Source organism: Vanellus vanellus (genome assembly GCF_965231255.1).
Source record: "Vanellus vanellus genome assembly, contig: HAP1_SCAFFOLD_40, whole genome shotgun sequence".
NCBI classification, from domain to species: Eukaryota; Metazoa; Chordata; class Aves; order Charadriiformes; family Charadriidae; genus Vanellus; species Vanellus vanellus.
The window spans coordinates 256,197-280,130 of record NW_028127876.1 but is presented as its reverse complement, the minus strand read 5'-3'; the positions used below and the strand labels follow the sequence as shown (position 1 = coordinate 280,130).

General features: G+C 50.7%; 1 protein-coding gene across 1 annotated transcript; it reads left to right on the top strand.

Annotated features, from left to right (window-relative positions):
• Window positions 1-8,707: 8,707 nt before the first annotated feature.
• On the top strand, window positions 8,708-20,422 carry LOC309684906 (E3 ubiquitin-protein ligase TRIM36-like; the record flags this gene model as incomplete). The annotated part of the gene is made up of 7 exons (XM_082500744.1): window positions 8,708-8,731; window positions 15,715-15,861; window positions 16,940-17,035; window positions 17,971-18,224; window positions 18,876-19,000; window positions 19,542-19,835; window positions 20,121-20,422. 7 exons carry the CDS (start codon window positions 8,708-8,710, stop codon window positions 20,420-20,422), a joined length of 1,242 nt encoding a protein of 413 aa, XP_082356870.1.
• Between the last annotated feature and the right edge of the window lie 3,512 nt (window positions 20,423-23,934).

Here is a 23,934-nt window from a genome sequence, read left to right as displayed (position 1 = left end):
GTTCTGCTCCAGGTCAAGCGAAGCCCCATGGAACTGGCCCTAAGGGCGGCGGCGGCCATGGACCAGCACCCCTTTGGCGTCGAGAACGTGGTTTATTTTGAGGTGAATCTCCCTGTTTTTCTTGAAAAGCGGGGGTCTGGTTTGTAGCGAGGCTTAAAACCCCGGGTTGTGCCTAAACGTGGGTCTGATTTCAACCTCAGGGGCTGCAACTCTGTCCAGCTCTGACTCACAGCCCTGGCAGCACCGTCAGCATGCCGGGCTCGGCATTCTCTTGTATTTTGAAGGGTTTCTTACGGATCGGCAGCAGCCGGGGATATTTAGCAGCTGTGTATTGGTGGTGGAATCCATGTGGTGAAAAGATCTTTGGGGTAAAGAGGTGAATAGGTGTTGTTTTCTTTTTTTTCACCTGGAGAATGTTTCTTGTTGCCTTGTACCTGTAAAAAGATGTTCAAATCGTTAAGGTGTTCAAATCGTTTCATAAAATTACCCCCTAGACAGGAATATGTTTTGTGGTTGGTTTGGGTTTTTTTTTATGAGAGTCCTTTCAGCCTGCTCTCCAGGTGGAAATGGGAAATGCAAAGGCGTTACAATGATAGATATGCTAAATCTGTTGCCAAGGTCTATATTACTGGCTTTCCCTGAAGCGGGGAAAAGACGTCCTGTTTAATTGTTGTTTGCATTTGAAATTCTCTGTGAAATGGATTAAGCAGTGTGGGCTTCTTTTTGTGGGTCTGCCCCTTGGAAGGAGAGCGCCTTTAGGAAAAGGCTTTTCTGGAGGGGACAGAGAATTTAATTGCTGATGGCTATAAAAGCGCGCCCTGTTTGGGTGGCCTGAAAACAAAACCCGTGAAAATCCATGACTGAAAAGTGAGACTTTCTCCTAATGATCGGGGCTGCTGTTTCTACTGATTGGCCCATGAATAACAGCTCGTTCCTTACTGGTGGCTGAGGACCCTTGAATTGTTTCCCAAAGCCTAAGGCAGCGGGAAGGGCTGGGGTTGTCAGATCACTGCAAATCAAATAAAAGAGAGCGGTTTGGAGTTGTCTCGTTCCCTCTTTCTTTTCCCAAGAAAGAGGGGTGGAAAATGGTAAAATGTTTTGCAGCAAAGTTCAAAATGGCAAAGGATGTACCGTGTGGGGGGTGGGACGTGGGTTTAGGTGTTGGTGGGGACCCCAGCAATAAACCGTAAGAGGTAGAGCAGCTTTGTGGGACTTTTGGGGCTTGTTTTTGTGTGGATATTCGCTCGTTGCAGACCACGTGCCGGAGCCCTCCAACAGAGGCATTAGAAAAAGAAGTCTTTTTATTAGTACTAATGCTTTGAATTTTCCAGTGTGGGAAAAGCCGCAAAAGTGTGTATTTCTGCCCAGCTGTGGAGAAATGGGTAATACTGAGCCCTACAATAGCTTGGTTGTTTTCCCCCTGTGTGATGACTGGTGTGGAGGGAGTTTGTACCAAAGAGTCAACTTCTGATTGTGGGCAGCCCCTGTTTTAGGAACTGTTGCACAGATTGCTTATCGATGCAACTGCTGCCGTGACTCCCGCACTCCCTGCTGAGTGATAATCCAAAACTGCAGAGCGAGCTGGGTGCCCGTGGAAGGGGAACTGCACTCTCAAGTGGAAATACTTGGGGTCTCTTTGCCTGTGGGAGGGAAAGGGACGTCAAGAGTCAACCTAAAGGAACTTCTCACCTTCAGAGATCGGGCTCTGGAGGTGACGGTTAATTGAGGGGAGTCGTGGAAGCGTGCTTTACTGAGCAACATGCTGCTGCTGGCCCAAGACTAAATGTCTCCAAAGTTTGGGGTTGGTTTAAGTGCTTTTTGGTTATTAGCTGGATGTCACTCTTACAAGCACCTCTTGCCCTGTCTGGAGGGGTTTGCTGCTGCCTCCTGCGTTGGGCCGAGGGGACCGGCAGCCCTCAGGACAGGGACTTTCTCAGGCATGGAGGTTAAACCTGGTGCGTGCTGCTTAAAAAGTGCTCTAGGTGTTAGTGCAGTGGTCACGGTGAGAAATGTGGTGGCTTAGGGGAGCCTGAGATTTGCATTCCTCTTAAGTGCGGGGGATTTTGGGGAGCCTGGGTGGTACAATCCCCTTCCTGCTCCCAGATTCCTGTCGCTGACCCATCAGCGGTTGTCCTGGTTTGAGGTAAAACAGAACCAATTTTGTTCAGTAACTTGGCTTCTTAGCTGGGCCTCTTCTAACTACTGAAATTAACTGCATATTGTGCAGACAATGTTCACTCTCTCTGAGTGATAAGACCAATTGTTTACAGCTGATGCCCAGGCATGGCATGCAGAGAGGCTCCTGCTTACACTTATTGCCATAACAGCCAAGGCCAACCAACTTTGTCATTTGCCACGTTGGAGGGTCGGAAGCGGAAAAGCATAGTGGGGTCCCACCTGCAGGGAGGAGCGGACAGGACAGGTGACCCAAAACTGACCAACAGGCTATTCCATCCCATCTGCCTCATGCTCAGTATAAAAGCTGAGGGACCAAAGGGTCACGGGCTCTTCCTTCAATGGCCGACGTCTGAGGAGGACTCTCTCTGCCTGTGATCCCAATCCTGACTCCAGATCCGGAATCCAGTTCCCGTCCGTCACTGAGTCCAGCCTGGGACTGCCCCAGTGCCAGCCGGTGATGTGATTGTCATCTCGGGAGCTTGATACGGTTTTGTATATATTTTTCATTATTTCTTTTTATTTTATTATTAATATTTCATTAAAGTAGTTTAGTTTCTTCTAAACTCGTAAGTCTCTTTTTCCTCCTCTGCCTCTCTCTTTGTAGAGGGGTAGAGGGGAGCATCTGTCGGTCCCTTCTGGGGTCCCTCGGGTCCCCAGTGGTGGATTTGGCCTAAACCACGACAGCGGGGTGTTAGCAGAGCTGATGCCCGCAGCGGCTGAGGGTTGGCATGATCCCGGCATCGCCGGAGCTCTGGAGCCGAGGAATGGGAGCGTGGCCCATTTCCATCATGGCTTGTGAGGGAAATAGTGCGGTTTGATATAGCCGGGGTGCGTAAACAGGGATTCCTCTTTGCACGTGTGCTTACAGGGTGCACGCAGGTGTGTTACTTGGAGTGTTTCTTAATGCCTGCGAAGCTTTCCGAGATTGGTTACTGAGCGTTGCTTTGCTGTGCAAGTGCAAAGTGTTATTTTCATGGAGAAACCAGCTCGGATGTTCCATTTAGGCATTCTGCCTTTAAAAAAAGAAAAATATTTTCAAGCTTTCCTTGCAGGCAGAATAACATCTGCTTTTGAGGATTGTTTCTTTCCCTGCAGGGTGGAAAAATCTACAGCCTCGCTAAGGCTGCAGAGGAAGAAAACTTGTCAGTTTCCTAGAGCAAACTGCAGTTTGGAGAGGGGGGGTGGTTTGCCAGAGCGCCTTTTAGCACCTGGTCGGGCACATTTCTTTTCCCTCGGGGCTGAGGTTTAACATCGCCTTTTCATGTGGCTGGGTTTTGGTTGTATGAATTAATGGGTGTTTCAATGGGAACCACAAGAGCTAATTTCTCAGTCGCCATCCCAAAAATTGTGCATTCTAAAAAATCAGAATGCGGATGCAAGAACAGAATTTGGACCAGATTCTCCGGCGCCAGGACAGTGCACCGATGCTCCAGGGTGCTTTCCCCGGCAGCGAAGGCATGGTCTGGCAGGAAGGCGGTGGTGGGGATGGCGAGGTACTGCTGGCTCAGCCGCCCCACGGCCGGGAAGCGATGCTCATTCTTCTTCCACCAGCGCAGCAGCTGGTGCTGCGCTTGCAGAGGGGCTCCGGGATGTAGTTTTCCAGTTGCTGGTGGATCTCGGGTATGCTCTCCATCGGGTCCTACCCCAAAAGGATGTCATAGATGCTCTGAGATGGGGCGCTGGTGCATGGGTCCTTGCGAGCAGGCAGCTGGCTGCCGGCATCTGCGCCTGTGGCTTTGGAATCCGAGTTTGGCACCCCAGACTGGGTGGCAGATGGGGACTGGTGGTTGCAAACCCACAACAGCGTGGTTCTCACTGGCTGGTGCAGCTCGCTTCTCAGGCTGGGGCTGAGAAACTGCATCTCCTTGAAGCGCGGGTCCAAAACAGAGGTGATAACTGCTGGGCTTTCGAGCACTTTCTCGAATGCAGTTCCCTTCAGTTTGGAAGACGGCAGAACACGGAGAATGGCATTACATGCGATCTACTCCTTGGTGTGTTGATTGGACAGGGAATCAGTCAAAAGAGAAAATAAGAAAAATTAATTTGCCTTCTACTTGGATGGCAGAAATCTACGAGAGGCAATAGAAGTCGGATGGTTGAACAAAATCTTGCATGGCTTTGAGTTTGCCCTGAGCTGACGGCTGCAAAGCCTATTGCGAAACCTATTCATTTTTGTGATGGTAGTGATTTTTGTTGGTGTTTTGTTTGGATGTCTTAAGAGTATCGTTATCAAGCAATTATCTCCCCCCAGCCCCGCCATGCCCGCCGGCAGCAATGGGCCGATGGGGTCCTCAGCTGTCAGGTGGGAGGCAGCGGCACCGGGGCAGGGAGGGGGATGCCCGGTACCCCCGGGCGGGCTGTGCCGTGCCGCCGGTGTGGCTGGAGGATGCTCCATGGCTGCTCACTGCGGCATTTCCCATGGCAGGGAGGAAACACAGGGGGAGCAGGGGGTGGGGGCAAATGGGGGAGGCAAAGCATCTGCACGGGGGGGAGGGGGGGGGCTGTGAGGGCCATGGAAAGGGGAGTGAAGGGCATCTGCAAGGTTGGAGGGGGTAAGGAGGGTGGTAGGTGTCTAAAATGGGGTGCTGGGGGTGTGCAAGGAGGGGGGGCAGCAGGCCGCTGAAGGGGGGTGTAAGGCATCTGCAAGGCGGAGGGGTGGGGGCTCAAAGGGGGAGGTGAGGGGTACCCAAGGTGGGTGTGGGAGGGAGGCACCTGGGCGATGCCTGTTGTGGGTCTCCCCACCAGACCCCCCCTCCTTGTCCCCTCCTCCGCATCTCGATGTGACCCCCTGGTGATGCTGTGGCCCTTCAGAGCAGGGGGACAAAGGCCACTGTCCCCACAGAGCCCCATGCCACCCGGTCACCTCAGCTATTGTCCCACCGGATGCGCCTGGTGTTGGGGTGCAGGCAGGAGGTGGCTGGGTGGTCCCCCCATCTTTCTGCATTTCCTTAGCCTGGGGGAGAGCCTGTCCGCCCCCCCGCTGCACCCATGGGACCCGGCTGCAGGAGCTGCTCTCGGGGGCAAACGAGAGGTGGGGAATTAATTAATCTGGCCTGAAATTACAGCTCACGGGAAAGACTGAGAGGAATTTGCGTCTCCGCCAGCAAGGGATGACGGTCACGTCCTGGTGATGCTCAGCTGTGACCTGCGTGTGTCCCCCCCCTCACAGCCCTACTTTGGGGCTCTGGAGATGTGTCCTCTCCCGGGTCCAGTCCCCGTCACAGCCCAAATCCTGGCTCAGGAGCCAGAGGGGTCCCCGCAGGGGACGGTGCTGACCCCCACGATAGCAAAGGAGGGAGCCACAGGACCGGTGGCTTCGTCTGGGTAGGATGGAGATGGAGAGGGGCAAGGAGGGGGGTCTCCTGCTCCGCCACCAGAGCAGCTCCCCCAGTTTGGCCCCTCATCCCCTTATAACACTGGGATCAGTGTTATTAATTACACTTTGCTCGAGATTAATTACATTAATCCTCCCTCCTGCTGCTGGTGGCCAGTCCAGCTTGCGTGTGACGGGACGAGGGGGCCGAGGTGGGAAGTTTGCGTGCTTGTGCGATGCTTTTGGCCTCCCCCGGCACCGGGAGGACTCAAAGCCGGACCTGAACCTCTGCTTTGTACTTTTCCTCATCCTCAATTACACCAATGCTTCCCCAGGGAAAGATTTTTCTTTCTAACTGGAGGAGTTGCACTGAGACAGGTAAACTGAGGCAGGACAGTCAAAAATCCCTCTCTCTCCTGCTGGGACAAAAAAAACGCTGCAGCAAAATAATAATTTGGAGAAGTTTTCTTGAGATGGAACAACACTCTCTGCTCCGAAACTCAAAAGTGAGCTCGCCATCCCCTTTCCCAGCCCAGTTTCGATGCTTTGATGTTTTCCAGGCACCTGGCAGCGGCGGCGAAGGACAAAGTACTCGGGGGCCAGAAAAAGCTCATTCCCAGATGGGAACGTTTGTTCCTTTTGCTTGTTAAATTGGCTGGCGAGTGGGAGGTGTGAGCTTCCCCGAGCGTCGCTGCTGCGCGGCGGCAGGTGATGCCATTCGGTCGAAGCAGGAATTTGGGGGATAAAAAGCAGATTTCCGGTATTTTGCTCTTCTCTAAAGAGAAGGGTTTCCTGGAGGCCCTTTCAAAGCTGCAGTTGCGACTCGAGTGTGAGACGTGGTTGGTTTTTTATTTCTTTGAGCGCGGTGATCCCAGTGATGCTTCCCCAGCCCCGGGGGCAAGGGCAGAAGAGAACTCCTGTAGTTCTCCTTCAACTTTTAAGGCACAGATGCTCTTTGTGCAGCGCTGGCAGTGGTATTTCAGCCAAGGAGGGCATTAGCTGTCAGCCCTTGGCTTTTTTTTTTTGAGGAGAAAAATGCAGTTTTGTGTGGAAAGCGGGCTTGCAGCAAGAGAAGCCTGAGCCTGGTTGGGCTGAAGACGAAGCTTCACCCTTGTAGGTTCTGAGGGCCTTTGGAGGTTGGTGGTGGCCATGTCCTGTGGCCAAGTGCCATCTAGTGAGTCCTGCAGGTATCACGTTTGGAGAATGAAACTGGCTGTGCTCAAAAGTGTGGGGTTGGGTCTCCCCACCCCACCCCCAGTTTGGAAATCCCTATTTTAATTTTTTGAAAGGAACCACAAGAATGAAGCAGGAGGTTTGGTTTTGGTTTGAAACACTCAATTGTCTCCCCTTTTAGTAAATCCTTCCAGACTCACGGTGTATACAATACAGGTGACATTACAGGTGGTTTTATTTGGGCAGGGGAAAAAAAACCTCCTCCAAGTCCATGTTTTTAGGGCTGTGCCTGAAGGAGGAGACACGCAGAGGTGTGATGCTCGTTGGCTCGCGTGGCCGCGGGGATGGGTGATGACTGGGAGGACGTAAGGGAGCTCTCCTCACCTGGCCCCAACTTGTACCTTCTTCTTCTCGCTAAACAGAGACACGACGAGGAGGCGGTGATGGACCAGGGAAGAACGAGCACCGTTGCCAATATTCACTATGAGAAGGAGGAGCTGGAAGGTGAGTCGGGAGAGGTGGCACCAGCCCCACGCGTTTTCCCGTTGCGCAAAGTCCCTGCCGCGTCCTGTGCTCAGTGTACGCATCACCTGCAGCGAAACGTGGCGTGCTTCTAAATAAACAAGCACAGTTATTTTCACATTTTTTTTAATGTTGTGGCTTTTAGACAGAGGGGAAAAAGCCCCCGCGGCATCTGTGGTGTGAGTGTTGGCCACGGAGCTGGGCAGTTCCCAGCTTATTTTCTCAGAGGCTGCTCTTGGCTTGGAGAGGTCAGGAGAATAATTTGATGGCTGCAGACACAGGGCTGTGATTTTCTTTTTTTTTGTTCCAGACTTCATTATCACGGGACTAATTGGATCTCCTCTTGTCGCCTTGTGCCGACAAAGATTTTAAAAATAATTACCTTCTGTGGCTGCTTAATGAGCAGGTCTGAGTGTTGTCCAGCCGAAGCTGGAATTTGAGACGAGGGTTGATACTTTCAGGGCACTTTTAGGTGACCCGGAGCCATCGCTTGTTGTTGCTCTGTTGTTGCAAAGTTAGAGTAAAACAGGCTTGTAAAAAGGGACGGGTCTCTGACATTCAGGAATGCAGTGAAACTAAAATGAAGAGAAGTTGGTGTTTCCTCCTGGGATGGCTGTGCTGGTTTAATCATGGCAGCGGCGTCAACCGTCTCCGCAATATCGAGAGTGATGAGAACGCTGCTTTTTTTGCAGGCCACCACACCCTGTCCGTGGGCATGCGGATGCCGCTGGTGACGCAAAGCCACCGGCACCACTGACCCCACCGCCAGAAGCATCGGAAGAAGGAACGGGAGGACTGTGCCCCGATGGAGCAGGGCTACCACTGTAAGTCCCGCCGCAGCATTCATGAGCCTCCTCGGGGCTGCGTGGGTGCCGGGGTCCTCTGCAAGCAGGTCCGTGTGGCTGATTGGTGTGGTTTGCTGTTCTTCTGAGGGAAAGTGGCATTATTTGGGAGGCAGTTGAAGGCATAATGGATTGAGGCTGGTCTTCCTTAGAGGGATCCTGCCTTTAAAAATGGAAACGTGGGGAAGGAAAGTGGCCCATCCTTATGCAGAGGTGGAACAGATGGTTCTCCTTCTCCATGGCTCTGTGCAAGCCTGGCCAGACCCGGGGGAGAGGGGCCAGCCCAATATTTAGGGCTGAACTGGTGCCAATCGATGGCCACGTAGGGCTTGCTCCAGCGCTCGCTGCCGTCTTCCACGTCCTCCTCAAACTTCAGCTACCTGCGGACATCGGGCACGATCAGCCCCGTTGCAAGAAAACAGCCTCAGCTCTGCAACCCCCTTGGTGCAGCTACGGGGCGGCAAGAGGAGAAGGCTCCGCGCATCGGCACCTGCAGCTGCAAAAGCTTTGCGTCCCAGAGAGCGGAAGGCAGAGCCCGCGGCCGCCACCGCAGCTGGCAGCAGGGATTTACCTTGCCGTTTCCTTCCACTCGGCATCTTCACCCTCCTTCAGGAAGATCTCATCCAGCTCGGTGAACAAGTGGTGGGGAATGTGCTGCTCATCCTCCTCGGTGCCGAGGATGAACTACACCCGCTTGGATGGGGTGTCTGCGGGCAGAAGATAAATCCTGTTACCACACCTGCATTCGGCCTGTCACGCTCACATGCAAAGCGGCCATCGATTGGCACCAGTTCAGCCCTAAATACTGGGCTAGCCCCTCTCCCCCAGGTCTGGCCAGGCTTGCACAGAGCCATGGAGAAGGAGAAACGCCAGATCGGGCAAAAAATGTCATTATCTAGGATGGCAAATAATTATCTGAGTGGAGTGATGAATAAGCACTTTGATGATGGCTTTTAGCAAAAGAGAATTCTTCCTTTTGCTGCAAAGGCTGAACTGCAGGTCCATGGCTACTATCATGACGGATGAGGTGTGACGAGATCAGAGATATCTCCGGGTCATTTTTGGGGCTTTCTTCACCTCTCCCTGTCTCTGTAGTAGTGAGGAAGAGGGTTTGTTGTCCCTCTTAGCTGCCTGCAGGAGGCTAAAATCCCACCTGGGCTGCAGCCTGCGCCTCATCCTTCTCCCCAGGGTCCCCAGCATGCTGCCCCCAGTGGTGGCATTGCCAGGGCCAGTGAAACTTCTCCTCTTGAAGCAGAAGGCTGTGGGGTGCCATGGGGGACGGGAGCCTGGTGGAGATGGTTACAAATACTGTGATGCACAGATTTTTCCTTTGGGGGGAATATTTCCTGCCATTTCCAACAGGCGATTTGCGGAAAATGACCTTGCATTTAGCCAAGAGCTTATTGCACTGGTTAGGACATCCGAGATGGGTCATCCTCTCACCTGGTTGTCTCCTACGGCAGGTCTTCCACGATGTTGCCTATAAAGCCAAGAACCGGGCTGACCTGGTGGCTGGCATCAATGAGTTTCTGGATCAGGTCATGGTTTTGCCGCCAGGAGAGTGGGATCCCTCCATCCGAATTGAGCCCCCGAGAAACGTCCCTTCGCAGGTGGGTGCTGCGGCAGAAGGAGGCACGATGGGGACGGGCAGGAGGGCAGCACGGCTGGGGGTGCTGCTCAGGGGCCCAAATTTACAGGTCACATACCCAGCCCAAAAAGCAAAACAAGCCAGTGGCTTAAAAGACATATCTTTATCTTATTTCCATTTTACCAGGAAAAAAGGAAGGTGCCAGAAGCTCTCGATGACAGTGCTTCTCACAGCAAGCCGGAGAAACACAGCGGTCCTGAACTGGAGTGGACAGGAAGGTGTGAACTGCAATAGTTTGGTGGGGTGTTTTTCTGTTTGCCCCTAAAATCTGAGTGCGCACCTCCCTTCTAGCAGAGTTTTGGGGTGAAGTGGGTCAGTGAAGGGGCTCCAGGTTACCAGCTTGGTCCCTTGGGCTGGGTGGGTGGGAGATTTGGGCAGCTGGGCTCAGCCGCAGCGTGGTTGCACACAGGTTTTCTTGCTTTGGGGTGGAAGCAGATGTGTAAGTACCTCCAGGTAGAGCTCTGCTGCTTCTCAAAGTGAGGGACTGTTGCAATAAGAGGGGACGGGCTCTCAGGTTTGGTCTCTTTTTCTTTTTGTTGGAGGGTTTCTTTTGTTGGAGGATGGACAGTGGGGTGGATTGAGAACTGGCTGACAGATAGAGCTCAGAGGGTGGTGGTTAGTGGTGCGGTCTAGTTGGAGGTCAGTAACAAGTGGTGTCCCTCAGGGGTCAGTACTGGGTCCAGTCCTGTTCAATATATTCGTCGATGATCTGGATGAAGGGATAGAGTGTACCATAGGCAAGTTTGCTGATGACACTAAACTGGGAGGAGTGGCTGACAGGCCAGAAGGCTGTGCTGCTTTACAGCGTGACCTGGACAGGCTGGAGAGTTGGGCAGGGAGGAACCTAATGAAATTCAACAAGGGTGAATGTAGGGTACTGTATCTGGGGAGGAATAACCCCACGCATCAGTACAGGTTGGGGGCTGACTCTCTCCTGGAGAGCAGCTCTGTGGAAAGGGACCTGGGAGTCCTGGTGGACAACAGGATGACCATGAGCCAGCAATGTGCCCTGGTGGCCAAGAGGGCCAATGGCATCCTGGGGTGCATCAAAAAGAGTGTGGCCAGCAGGTGGAGGGAGGTCATCCTCCCCCTCTACTCTGCCCTGGTGAGGCCGCATCTGGAGTACTGCGTCCAGTTCTGGGCTCCCCAGTTCAAGAAAGACAGGGATCTGCTGGAGAGGGTCCAGCAAAGGGCTACGAAGATGATTAGGGGATTAGAACATCTTTCATATGAGGAAAGGCTGAGGAACTTGGGTCTCTTTAGTGTAGAGAAAAGAAGACTGAGGGGGGATCTTATTAATGCTTTCAAATACTTAAAGGGAGGATGCCAGAGGGATGGGAGGAGTCTTTTTTCAGTGGTGCCCATTGATAGGACGAGGGGTAATGGGCACAAGCTTGAACATAGGAAGTTCCATCTTAACATGAGGAGGAACTTCTTCAGTTTGAGGGTAGTGGAGCACTGGAACAGGCTGCCCAGAGAGGTTGTGGAGTCTCCCACTCTGGAGATGTTCAAAACCCGCCTGGACGCTGTCCTGTGCAACCTGTTGTAGGTGACCCTGCTCTGGCAGGGGGGTTGGACTAGATGATCTCCAGAGGTCCCTTCCAACCCTGACTATTCTGTGATTCTGTGGTTTTTTTGTATGCCTCAGTTTCTACTGGGGCTAAAATGGGAGAAGGAGACTTCTTTTTAGCAATGGAAGTTACTCTGTGCTTGCGATTGTCCTTCCTCAGCCAAGAAAACTTAACGTGGTCTTCCACGAAAATGGTTTAATTTTTTTTCCTTCCTCCAGGCTCTTTGGAGGTTTGATCCGGGATGTGAAGCGAAAAGCCCCCTGGTTCTGGAGTGACTTTCGGGATGGTCTGAGCCTGCAGTGTCTGGCGTCCTTCCTCTTCCTCTACTGTGCCTGCATGTCCCCCGTCATCAATCACCTTTGGGGGACTGCTGGGGGAGGTGACCAACAGCCACATAGTGAGCACCTCTCTCTGTTGGGTGGCACGAGGGAGGACAACACTCATGCAAAAGTCCTTGCTGCAGTGAATTTGCACTTGTGGTTTTCCCTCTAATGATTTAATTACTCGCTGCTGCCTCTCTTCCCTGGACAGAGTGCCATGGAGTCGCTGCTGGGCGCATCCATGACCAGTGTGGTGTATTTCCTCTTTGCTGGCCAACCTCTCGCCATCCTCGGCAGCACCGGCCCCGTCCTCGTGTTCGAGAAGATCCTCTACAAATTCTGCAAGTAAGGCTGGCTGCTGCGGCCAGGTGCTGCGAGCGCCTTCAGAAGAAGGCAGGGATGGAGAAAAGATGTTTTTCTTAGTGGTAGTTGGTAGATTTAAGTTGTCTTCTGTGTCACAGACATCACGCGCTGCTGCTTTAGTATGTGACGGTGCAGGAGCCCTCGGTCTCTGAAGGATGGATGGGTGGTTCAGGGTTTTTAGAGTTAAAGTGAAAGAGCAGGAGGAGGAGAAACCACAAGGATATGGATGCCCGAGATGGGCTGCACAGGGAAGATGAGACAAATGACTCTGGTTTGGGAATGAGGGAAGATTTGCTTTCCTCTCAGTACAAACTCGGGCACTTTTTTGCATGTTTTTTGCTGGAAGTGGAAATATATTTTACCCACATATCCAAACAGTTTTCTGGTCAAATGTTTTGATGGTTTTTGAAAAAGCAGGAGCTTTTCAGGCAAAATGGATATTTTCCATGACAGTCTTTTTGTTGTGGCAACTGTGATGGGAGATTAACCCCTCTTATTGCAATTAAATTTATTATGAAGCCCCAACTTGCTGGCAGCAGGTAACTGGGTGCAAACCCAGCCGGTTTCGCTGTTAGGGCATCGGGGTGATGTGGGAGAACACCACCTTCCACAACAGGGACCTGACCTCAATTAGCCTCCGAGGCATTAACACAAGGTAATTGTTAAAGAATGATAATTAAATAATTGGCCTCTCCTCCTGCGGGCCCACACCCTGCGCCGCAACCCCGAGGCTGTCTGTCGTAGGACGTGGAAACTGCATTTACCATCCGCAGCCTTGACACGCTCCTGAATTGCTGCCGACTTTCCCCAAAGGAAGGCACGGCTCGGAGCCTCTTGCTGCCCTTTCCACCCTGCGTTTTCTTTTGCTTTCCCAGGGACTACGCACTCTTCTACCTCTCTCTACGGGCGTGCATTGGGCTGTGGACCGCCTTCTTCTGCATGGTGCTGGTGGCCACTGACGCTAGCTCTTTGGTGTGCTACATCACCCGCTTCACCGAAGAAGCCTTCGCCTCCCTCATCTGCATCATCTTCATCTATGAGGCTCTGGAGAAGCTGAGTCACCTGCGAGAGGCCTACCCTGTGCACACGCACAGCAAGCTGGACTTCCTCACCATCTCCTAGTGGGTTTCTTCCTCCTAAAGTGCCGCTGCCCCTTGGCAGGTGCTCAGGGCTGCACCTCCATCGCCTTCCCCTCACCTCTGTCTTGGCTTCTCTCCTCCCAGCTGTAAGGGTGAGGCACCGACCCATCCCAGCAACGAAACCCTGCAGTTCTGGGAGAGCAACAAGATCAATGTGTCTGGCATCACCTGGGAGAACCTCACGGTGACTGTAAGTGCCCCGAGTCACTGCTTCCTCATGCCGCGGCCGTGGCGTCCAGGGGCACTGGCCTGGTGCAAAGCTCAGAGCCCTTCAGGTGATGATGGGCTTCCAACTGTGCCAGTGCTGCTCTGAAAAGTCGTTATTTCAGTCTAAGGTGTGGGTTTAACCCCCTTGGGCCTGGGAAGGAGAGTCCACCTCATCCCTGACATGGTGGGCAATAACTGTTATCCTCAGGACAGCGGTTCTGTCTGGGAGCAAGGTTCAGTGGGTGCTTTGGTTATTGGAGAAGTTGGAGGACTTCAGTTCATGCTTGAAGGCCATAATTAGCTTCCTTAATTGGTTCCTAGTAACTCCAGGCCTTGCTTTCTTACTCAGCGCTGTCTGAAGGTACGTGCATAAACTTGCATGTCTGAGCAGCTCCTTGGGCCATTGTTGCTGGAAGCAGAGCTCAGGCACAGGGTGGGACGCTCTTATAGACATCTTCACCCCCCTTGGCTGTGTCCTGTGAGCCCGCCCCCTGTGAGCCCGCCCCTGGGAAGGGACAATTTGTCTCTTCTCCTTTCCTGTCACTGTTGTCTTAGCCCTCCTTCCCCGTTCCCTCTTTCACTCTCCCCAAGAGTTTCCAGTGTTTCCTTCCCCTCTGGTGTCTTCTTCAGCCACGGTTACCTGCTGTTCAAGCGGAGGATGTGCCATAGGTCTGTGGTACGGTGTCCCATCACATCTCCTGTCTCCGCTGTCGTGGAGAGTTTCATGGACCTGCCTGTGGACACGATGGCCCCTACACACCTGAAGTCCTCTTCAGGCTGAGAGATCTGGGGCTGTTCAGTCTGGAGAAAAAATGGCTCAGGGAGACCTTATTAAGGTGTCTCAATGCCTGATGGGAGGGAATGAAGGCAAGGGAGCCAACTGTACCTCAGGAGTTCCCAGTGAGTAGACCCGGAAGGTTGTCAAACCCTGGAACCACTGGAACACTGCAACCGCCCAAAGAGGTTGTTAACTCTCCACCAATGGAGATCTTCCAAAGCCTCAGGAGTTCCCAGTGAGCTTTGAATTTTGAGGGTGAACAAACACTGGAACAGGTGTCTCAGAGAGGTGGTGGAGTCTCTAATAACGGAGTTATTCAAAACCCACCGAGAGAAGGTCCTGAGCAACCTGCTGTACCTGACCCTGCCTCAGCTGGGGCTTGGACTACACGGTCTCCAGAGGTGCCTTCCAACCTCACCCATTCTGTGAGTGTAGAGGACAAAAGTAAGACAGAAAGAAATGAGAACAGATCCCCTTGGCCACAAACACCTTGGTCTCCTGTGGAGAGGACCTGTGATGAAGAGAGGAAACTTATAATGAGGAAGGAGTAGCAGAGATGGAGTGTTATGCACTGACTGTAATCCTCCATTTCCCATCCCTCGTGTGCCTCTCCAGGCGGGAGTGAGAAGAAGAAATGCAAATGCAAATGAAGGAGTAATTTGAGCCTAGGGGGAAAAAAAAAAAAGTGGGGTGGGGGAATGGTCTAAAATATTTAGTCATAGTTTCTGACTATCCAAGTCTACTTGACTTGGCAATGAACAGATAATTTGTAAGTGATTTCCCTGTCTTTGTTTTGACCCATGATCATCTTTCCCCTCGTATCATCTTGAGGACGGGGAGCGAGTGAGCAGCTTGGTTGTTGTCTGGCTGCTGGTCAAGGTTAACCCACCTTTCATAAACCCGCTTTCATTCACAACCAGACTGGAGAGCACTTTGTAACGTGTGTGGTGGGGATGGGAGAAGCAGATACTGGGCTGATTGTTCTTGAATTCTGAGAGAACTAGACAAGGTAATCTGCTGACCTCTTCGGTCTCTAGCTTGCAGGCTGTAATTGTAATTGTAATTGGACTTGTAATTGGAGTCAGACAGAAAAATTGAAACACTGGGGCCTTTTGTCTTTAAGATGGCTGTGACTGGTGGTGGTGGCTGCGTTTCATTTGTTGCTCCAAGAGCAATGGCTATGTGGCTGGTCAGAGTCTAGCTTAGACCTCAGTCATTACAGTATTATGTCAACTCTTGCTTTAAGAAACAGTTCATAGCTGTTTCAAGAGATGCCGGTGTGAACAGGGTTAAATTTGACAGGGTGGACATGTTCTGTATTGCATTTACATCTCCGAACTGGAGTGCGGGGAGCTTGAGGTGTGCAGACAGCTTCAGGGATTAGCAAAATGGTTGATTGCAGTATGGAGGCTATGTGATGTGTACACAGACATTGCTACAGGTTCACTCACTGTAAACCTGGTGAAACTGTTTGTTTTCATCTGCTGGCTTTCACTGGCATGGACAAATGTAAAAGGTGGAAGATAAACAGAATATAAAAAATACCCACTGATAAGTCAGACGCTGCTGTGGGATAATTGAGTGTTTTGGTGGTTTGTTGAGCACCTCCGTTTTTGGAAGGACACCTGCATTCTCTCTGCTCTCTTTTTTTTTCTTCCAGATTTTGATGTGTCCAGAACATGAAATGGAGAGGGTAAACATGTACTGTGAAATCTGCAGAAGGCCTGTTTGTCGTCTATGTAAACCGGGTGGATGTCATGCAAACCACAGAGTAACAACCATAAGCACTGCCTACAAAACCTTTAAGGTAAAAGTAAATATTGTTGGACCTGGCCTTAAGAAGGGGGAAGAGCACTGAGCCTCGGGTTGAAGGGCAAACTTCCCCTGGCAGGATGCCAGGACGTGTGTTTGGAGGACACTGAACGAGTCATGAGGCATGCTGCTGTGCAACATCTGTTAATGTATATATTAGTGTGACATAGTGTGCGGCTAAGAAACTAAACTATATTTTCTATGAGGCTTCAAACAGAACCCCTTAAAAGCGCTTCCACCTTATGTTAGCCAACTGTGCATCAGTACTGACCAATGCAGAAGGTTTAAGAAGTTAATGGTTTACAATCTGGCTTTTTTAAGGCAAGTGTCCTTGTGGCTTGGGTTAGCTTATACTTCAGAAGCACTCCTGAAGAATCTGCATCGGCAGTTATCTGCTGGGACGCTGTATGTTTTTGAAGTTGCAGAGCTGTTGATTCCCTAAGCACCATACAACAGGGCAGACTTGCAAACACTGCTTTGTTATTAAAGAATGATTGCTGCTGCCTCCTCTTCTTCCTTTGCTTCCTCTCTTGCTCACAGGAGAGAAAAAAAAAAAAAAGCCCATCCCAGCCTGCCTTCTGCTCTTTGGCCTCCTCGCCTGTTTGCAAGGCTTTTCCTGTACAGCTGTTAACTCTTGCAACTAAGGAAGTGCAGAGACACTCCTAAGTTCAAGTTTCCAACCACTCATTTTTCTAGCAAACCTTACTACAGATGAGTTAATAACCTATGAGGCTTTTCTATTAGTTCTGGTAATGTCTTGAAGACTCGTGTTCCTAGCCTAAGAGAGAAGGTGACTGCTGTGGCTGGGGAAGGATGAGCCAGCTGAGGCTGTCACCTCTTCTCCTCAGAGGCTGTGCCACCAGTCCTGCACATGGCAGTGGCCTGATGTCCTGGGCCAGTCATGGCGGGTCACTGAGCAGTTCTCCGCAGGGTTGCTGCTCATAACTGATGGCAGGCTCTTGTCCTCGTAACTACAGAAACTGAGTGCTGGCTGGGTGGCCCACCTGTGCTTGTTGTCAGTTTGGGTGGGATGCCCTTGTTCTGCCTGCCAGTTTGCTGTTTTATTTTAACAGGAGAAGCTTTCAAAAGATATCGAGTACCTCATCAGTAAGGAGAGCCAGGTGAAAGCTCGCATCACGCAGCTGGATCTGCTGCTGAAAGAAACAGAGGTGAGAGTGGCTTGTGGGTTGTCTGGGGATGGACCTTGCAAGGACACAGCAGGGACTCCAAATGGAACAGTGAAGTGTTCCAGATCCTTTGGGTTTTTTTTTTTTTGTTAGCCAGCAAAACCATTTCTGAACAGTTTGTGTTGGTTCTGAGTCACAGACGGTAAGACCTAATCCTGACAGTGTGGGAAATTTGGGCAACCTACAGAGGGAAGTTAAGTTTTGGGTGCTGCTGTGAATTTAATTGACATAAAGCTTATTTGATACCTTACCCAAAGAGAGGTGGGTTAGACTTACAGCTCTTGCATATGAGTGGTGCTGCACAATTTATGCTGTCTGTTTACCTTGAGGATGTTGCAGTGAAGTCAGAATTAAGGGCAAAATCTCCCTGCAGAAGAGTCAGAGCTGGGAGCTCACATACGAGCTGAAAAACGCAATGGCAAAAATTGGCAGGAGCTCCTGGCCCTGCCTGTATCTTGCTGCAGATGGCCTTTGTGCTTCATAGTTCCTTTAATCCAGGGCACTCATCAGAGGTGGCACTACAGGGCATAGGGGAGAAACTGGGCTGGACTCCCAGTTCAGGGTGACTGGGGAAGGTGGAAGAGCACCTAGGTCTTGGGCATGAAGACTTCAGACGCTGACTTGCTTTTACAGTGCTTTTCCATGAACTATTTAGACAAACGCTGTGCGTAACTCAATACATAATCGGAGGAATAATTTCCTGCTCTTTCCTCTCTGTGTTAACATAGGAGACGCTTACTAGCTTGGGTGCAGTGCTGATTGCATTTTCAGTGTTGAAGAGCATAACAAAGCTCGTTAGTCTTGTCAGTCAAACAGATGACTAGTTTGCTCTGATCTCTTGAACAACCCTAAGTACGTTTCTGTACACAGCCACAGTGCTGTGGGATCCGTCTAAAATGTCTTTTGTTCCCTCCTAGTGCAACAGTGAAAGAGCTAAAGAAGAAGCATCTCAGAGTTTTGAGAAATTATCTCATGTCCTGGAAGAGAAGAAATCCGCAGCTCTTAGGGCAATTGAAGCTTCTAAGAATTTAAGGCTGGAAAAATTGCAAACACAAGCAGAAGAATCTCAAGGGCTCCTGGAAAATAATGGCCTTGTAGGACTTGCTCAAGAACTGCTTAAAGAAACCGATCCATCTTGTTTTGTTCAAACAGCAAAACAACTTCATGTCAGGTATCTTATTAATTATCTTCCGTTTGAGGTACAGGTACTGTTCCAGGGATGTCTGGTCAGTCATATTCTTTGGACACCTGCTAGGAAAGTACTGAATGCAAGTACTTTGTGTTGCAGAGCCTCAGAGGCGGTCCCGGTACCATTCAGTAGAAATTCCTATATTACAGTGTGCGTTAAAAAACAGCCCAGAGGAGGGGCTCTGTCCTGCGCCAACGCCTAGCCTTCTTCAGTAGGACTGCAGTGGAAGGGTAACCCATTCAGCTCACTGATACAGTCCTTTGCTCAGAGATTGCATCGGGTATTTGCAAGTTAATCTAACAGGTCTCTTCTGGCTTTAAACTCTTTGATCTGAATAGTTGTGCTCCATTAGCGCTTCACACCTATTTTGTTCTTTGAATGTAATGCCCCAAATTGTTAAAATGCTCTGCCAACCAAAAGATTCCCTGTTAGTTATCTTTACACTGATGTACAAAAGGCCTTTAAATTTTGCATTTTAATTCTGTCTAGAGAGACAAGTTTCTGGGACACATGAGTAAGTACCTGAAAAGAGAACTTTTTTTAAAGCAAAACCTAGCGGTTTTGCTTTAAGGAATGCACCCATGTGAATTCCTTTTTCCTTCTTCTGCCATCCCTCTGCTTCTGTGCTTTCAGAATCCAAAAAGCTACTGAATCTCTGAAGAGCTTCAAGCCAGCAGCTGAAACTACTTTTGAGGACTTTGTGATGGACATAGCCAAGCAAGAAGAGATCCTTGGTGACTTGTCCTTCCATTCCAATGGTAAATTATGAGAGCATCACGTCTTTCTTGAGTTACAGCTTTAAGGGCTTCTCTGGAAAGAGGCAAAACTTGTGCAGGGCTGCAGTTGCAGAACTCAGTCTTGTGACTTGCATTGTCCCTTCTGCCTCTGTGATTCTCAAGGCATTACCTGGCAGCAATGCTAGCTTCAGCTTTGATAAAGAAGCTAAGATGCCATGGCATTCAGAACCAGTTTACACTGGCTTCCAAAATATTGTAGTTAAGTAATACTAGGTCTTCCTAGCAGCTTTTTGTCGTGATTGCATGACAGAAAAGAATAGGTTTTTATATGGTTTTTTAGTTGCCAGCAAAAATAAATAATACAACTTTCAAAGTAAAACCAGAAAGGATTTAAGTGCATGAACAGACCCATCCTCATCTGCACTCTTTGACTGAGTCAGATTTCCCCCCCCCACTGTCCCCCCAGTGCTGTAGCCACTCAACAAAGGGCTTCTGTGTTTAATTCTAAAACAACGTGTATCTACATTTGAGGTTTTTTTCTCCTGAATCTCTGTCATTCCAGGTCTAGAAATACCAGAAATCAATGAAGAGCAGAGCAAAATGTACAACAAAGCTCTGATCAGTTGGGAATGCCCTGGGAAGACAGACTCAGCTGATATCTATGTTCTTGAGTATCATAAGCTTAATAGAGAAGAGGAGAGTACAACATGGCAGGAGATCGAAGTTTGCAGCAAGAGCAAAGTCATATCTGATCTCGATGACGACAGCAGCTATGCCTTCAGAGTTCGAGGATATAAAGGATCCATCTCTAGCCCTTGGAGCCGAGAAGTTATCTTGCGTACGCCTCCAGCCCCAGGTATTGGGTTTTCTTATGTCCACGAGCTGCTGGTGGTGTTAAGAGCTGTAGGTGGTTTCCAGTAGCTCCCAGACTTCTACTACACTGTTACCGGTTGTATACATGTTTAAAAGCACTGTTAACAAACAGGTTAAGTAGGTAGCATACTGAGACTGTGTTAGCTTGCGTAATGTTCCTGGTAGCCTTTAAAAGCGAGGAATTCTAGTGCCAGCATGACTTAAAATATAGTTTATAAGCACAGAAATACTTAACTAAGAGAAAATTTTTTGGGATGCTGTTTTTCAGTTCTCAGTTTTCTTTTTGATGACAAATGCGGGTACAACAGTGAACATCTCCTGCTGAACCCAGGAAGAACCTCTGTGGAAAGTAGGGCTGGATTTCCTCTACTGCTGGGGTCTGAGCGCATGCAAGTCGGATGCTACACAACCCTGGATTACATCATTGGCGACACTGGGATTGCCAAAGGGAAGCACTTCTGGGCTTTTCACGTGGAAGCCTATTCCTACCTGGTGAAAGTGGGAGTTGTTTCTAGCAACAAGATACAGAAGTTGTTCCATAATACCCATGATGTGACCAGCCCAAGGTAAATTGCAGACTCTTGCTTAATACATGTTTTGTATAAGGAGATGGCTTTTTAAAAAATAAATTAAGAGCGAGCCTGGTCTCAATTAGTATACAAGATGAACCTAAGCAGTGGGAAGTGGCTTGAAGGATATAGTGTAAGCAGGTTGTCCTGTTCATCCTCTACTATTAGTAGGAAGATGTTCTAATTGTCCAGAGTCCTATTTTCTTTCTTTCTGGGAAAGAAATCGGGTTTCTACAGATATCAAGATATGTCAGTTAAAGCAAGAAGGTTAAAAAAGAGAAAAAAAAGCATCATTTGCAAGATTGAAGCAATGCTTAGTTGTCAATAGTAAGATTCTGCCTTAATTCCCTTAGCATACTAGGTTTGGCAGCCACTCAGAGGTACAGTGTTCACTGTGCATATCTGTGTGTCTTTGCTGTAGCTTGCGTCATGGTGGATTCCAAGTCACTGGCTCATCCCAGGCTATAGATTTGCATATGACACTGGAGTGCTACTGAGCACAAGCCAAAGTGCAGTGGATAAACCAGCAAAAAGATTTCCAGCTCTCAATTACAGTTGTAGTAAGCCTGGATGTGGCTAGGAACTGCAGGCTGGGAGGCTATCTCCCAGGGGCTCTTAACTTTTTCATGAATCTAACAAAAGTGTTGGCCTTCTGCTGTATAACATACTGAAATTATAAAAACGCCAGTGTCTCAAGCTTCTGAAAGTCAGATGGAGACTTTTTGAAAAATGAGAAATTAGATCCTGATTTTCTCATTTCTCCCGGTCCCTGCCAGGAGGGAGTGAAGCTCAGCCCCGCTCCCTCCTTTTACAGGGAGGAAAACAAAATGGAAAAAAGAAAACCAAATTGTCCTATATTAGAAGTGTATAATTCCATTTTAAGGGTAGGGCAGCAATAGGGCTGGTACCACAGCCCCCCAGCCCCACAGCCACTGTGGGTCACCGGTGTAATAATGTACCTCTCCGGTAATTAAAGTTTCTTTTGGGAAGGGGAGAGAGATGGGGACTCTCCTGCGCCGGGACCTTTCCCCTCCAGGGAGGCAGAGCCGGAGCAGCGAGCACGGTCCTGCCCGGAGGGCAGCGTGGAGGGGACGCGCACGGGCATCCCGGAGGAACAGCAGCAAGGAAACCCGGGCACTGCACCTTTCCCTTCCTCCGAGCCTTTTTCTTTTCCTCTTTTTAAGGGCTCAACCAGTTTCTTCCCCCTCTGACCGTCACCATGGGGCACTGGCACCAGCAGCTTTGCAAAACCCCATCCTGTAAAAGCCGCCTGATTTTGGCCCTGTTTGGGGATGCGCTGCTTCCATCCTTACAGAGCAAACTGATAGATTTGTTTTTCTCCCCCCTCCCCATTTAGCAAGAAGCACCAACGTGCCGTTGTCGTTTTGGGTCGGTTTGCTGCAGAAAAAGGCTCCCGCAGGGGACGGGATAAGCCGATGGCAGGAGGGTCCCTGCACCCATCCCACCGCTGCTGGTGGAGGGCGGCAAGGGGACCTTTTCTTCGGGGTTGTCCTCTCCTCCCGGGCTCTGCAGCCCCACGCCGCAGCCCAACGACCCCCCCGAGATGGGAAGAGAGCACGAGAACCATCTCTGCTCAACAGCTCAAGAGGAAAAAACAAAATAAATGAAAGAGATAAAATAATACAATAGGATGAGATACAATAACGCAGGAGCACCCGCCCCACTCGTGGCACTACTTTTATTCTCGGCCACTGCAGTGATTGGGGGGTTTGACAGGATGGACCTTCCAAGGTCCCCTCCCACCCAAACCAGTCTTTGGGTCCATGACTGGAAGTGTCTGAGGTCAGGTTGGATGGGGCTGCAACCAACCCCGTCTACTGGATCCCAAACCACCCAGAAATCCAATCCAAACTGTTCTTTGGGTCCGGTTGGAGGTGTTCAAGGTCAGGTTGGATGGGGCTGGGACCAACCTGGTCTACTGGAAGGTGTCCCAGCCGATGATGGGGAGGTTGGACTGGATGGACCTTCAAAGGTCCCCTTCAACACAAACCGTTCTGTGGGTCTATGACTGGAAGTGTCCAACGTAAGGCTGGATGAGACTGGGACCAACCTTCTCTACTGGTTCCCAAACCTTCCAGCCCAAAAATCCAACTCAACCAACCCAAACCTTCTATGAGTCTGATTGGAGGGGTTCAAGGTCAGATTGGACAGGGCTGGGACCAACCTGGTCTGTTGGAACCCAAACCACCCAAAAATCCAACTCAACCAATGCAAACCATTCTGTGGGTCTGAGTGGATGTATCCAAGGTCCGGTTGGATGGGGCGTTGAGTAACCTGCTCTACTGGAATATGCCCCTGCCGAAGACAGGGGAGGTTGGACGAGATGGACCTTCAAATGTCTCCTCCAAGCCAAACCAATCTGTGTGTCCATGACTGGAAGGTCCGAGGTCAGGTTGGATGGGGCTTGGAGCATCCTGAGCTGCTTGAAGCTCTCCCTGCTAATGGCCACCCCACCAGAGGTTGGCGGTTGCCGTGTCACCACGGTCAGTCAATCAGCGATGAACATGTCACCCTGATGTCACAAGAGGTGCGTGGCACACCCACTCAGGGGGTATAAAAGGGCCCACCGGGTGCTGGGTCCCACACTTTGGAGGAACGTCCATAAGATGACCTCTAACATGGCTGTCGCCACCAAGAACCGACCTGCCAGCGTGAGGCGGACCAAGATGGACTTCTGGGATGGGATGGAGCACACCTTCGCTATGTCCAGCGTCACCGCTGAAGGTACGGCTAACCGCAGCCACCTCTCCGGCAGCCAAGACTCAAGGCCTTGTCACCATTTCGGAGCCAGCCCTGACACTTGGCGTCTGCCACCGCGTCGCGGCTCAAGGGGGAGATGTTTGGGGTGGACCTGAGAGCTGGTGGAGATGGGGCCTGACCTGGTTCTTCTTTGTTTTTTCAGAGCGAACGGCCGTCTGGGATGCAGTGGCTGGCTACGTTCAAGACCAACTCCTGCTCCACAAGGTGGTGCAACACCCGCGTCCTCCTCATGCACCATGATGGGTGGTGGGATCCCCCTGGGGCGTGGCCTGCTCTCACCCTTCAACTCCTCAGAAAACAGGAATCTCACCCCAAAAGTCCCCACTGATGGCCAAACGGGGCCTGTGCAATGTTGGTGTCACTTCTGGTAGGGCTGATCCAGGTCACTGGAGACCCCCCAGGATGGCCTTGTCCTGGTTCTGCCCAAACTCCAGTGCTGTTTTTTTCTCCTGAGGAGGGGAAGGACTCAACATCTCCTCCCCAAAGTTCTCCCCACCGCCCAGCTCGTGCCTCCAAACGGTGGGAGAGGGCAGGATCCAGCCTGAAGCACCATCCCTGGATGGGGGAGGTCACCTCCAGATCTTCCCTCTAGCCAGTCCTCACCCTCCCACCCTTCTCGTCCACTTGCAGGGCGTCCGAATTCCCACCCTTGGCTCCTTCGGTACTGTCCTCGAACGCGTCCAGGTCGGAGATGAAACCCTGACTATCCAGAAGCCGGTGTTCCACCTGGCC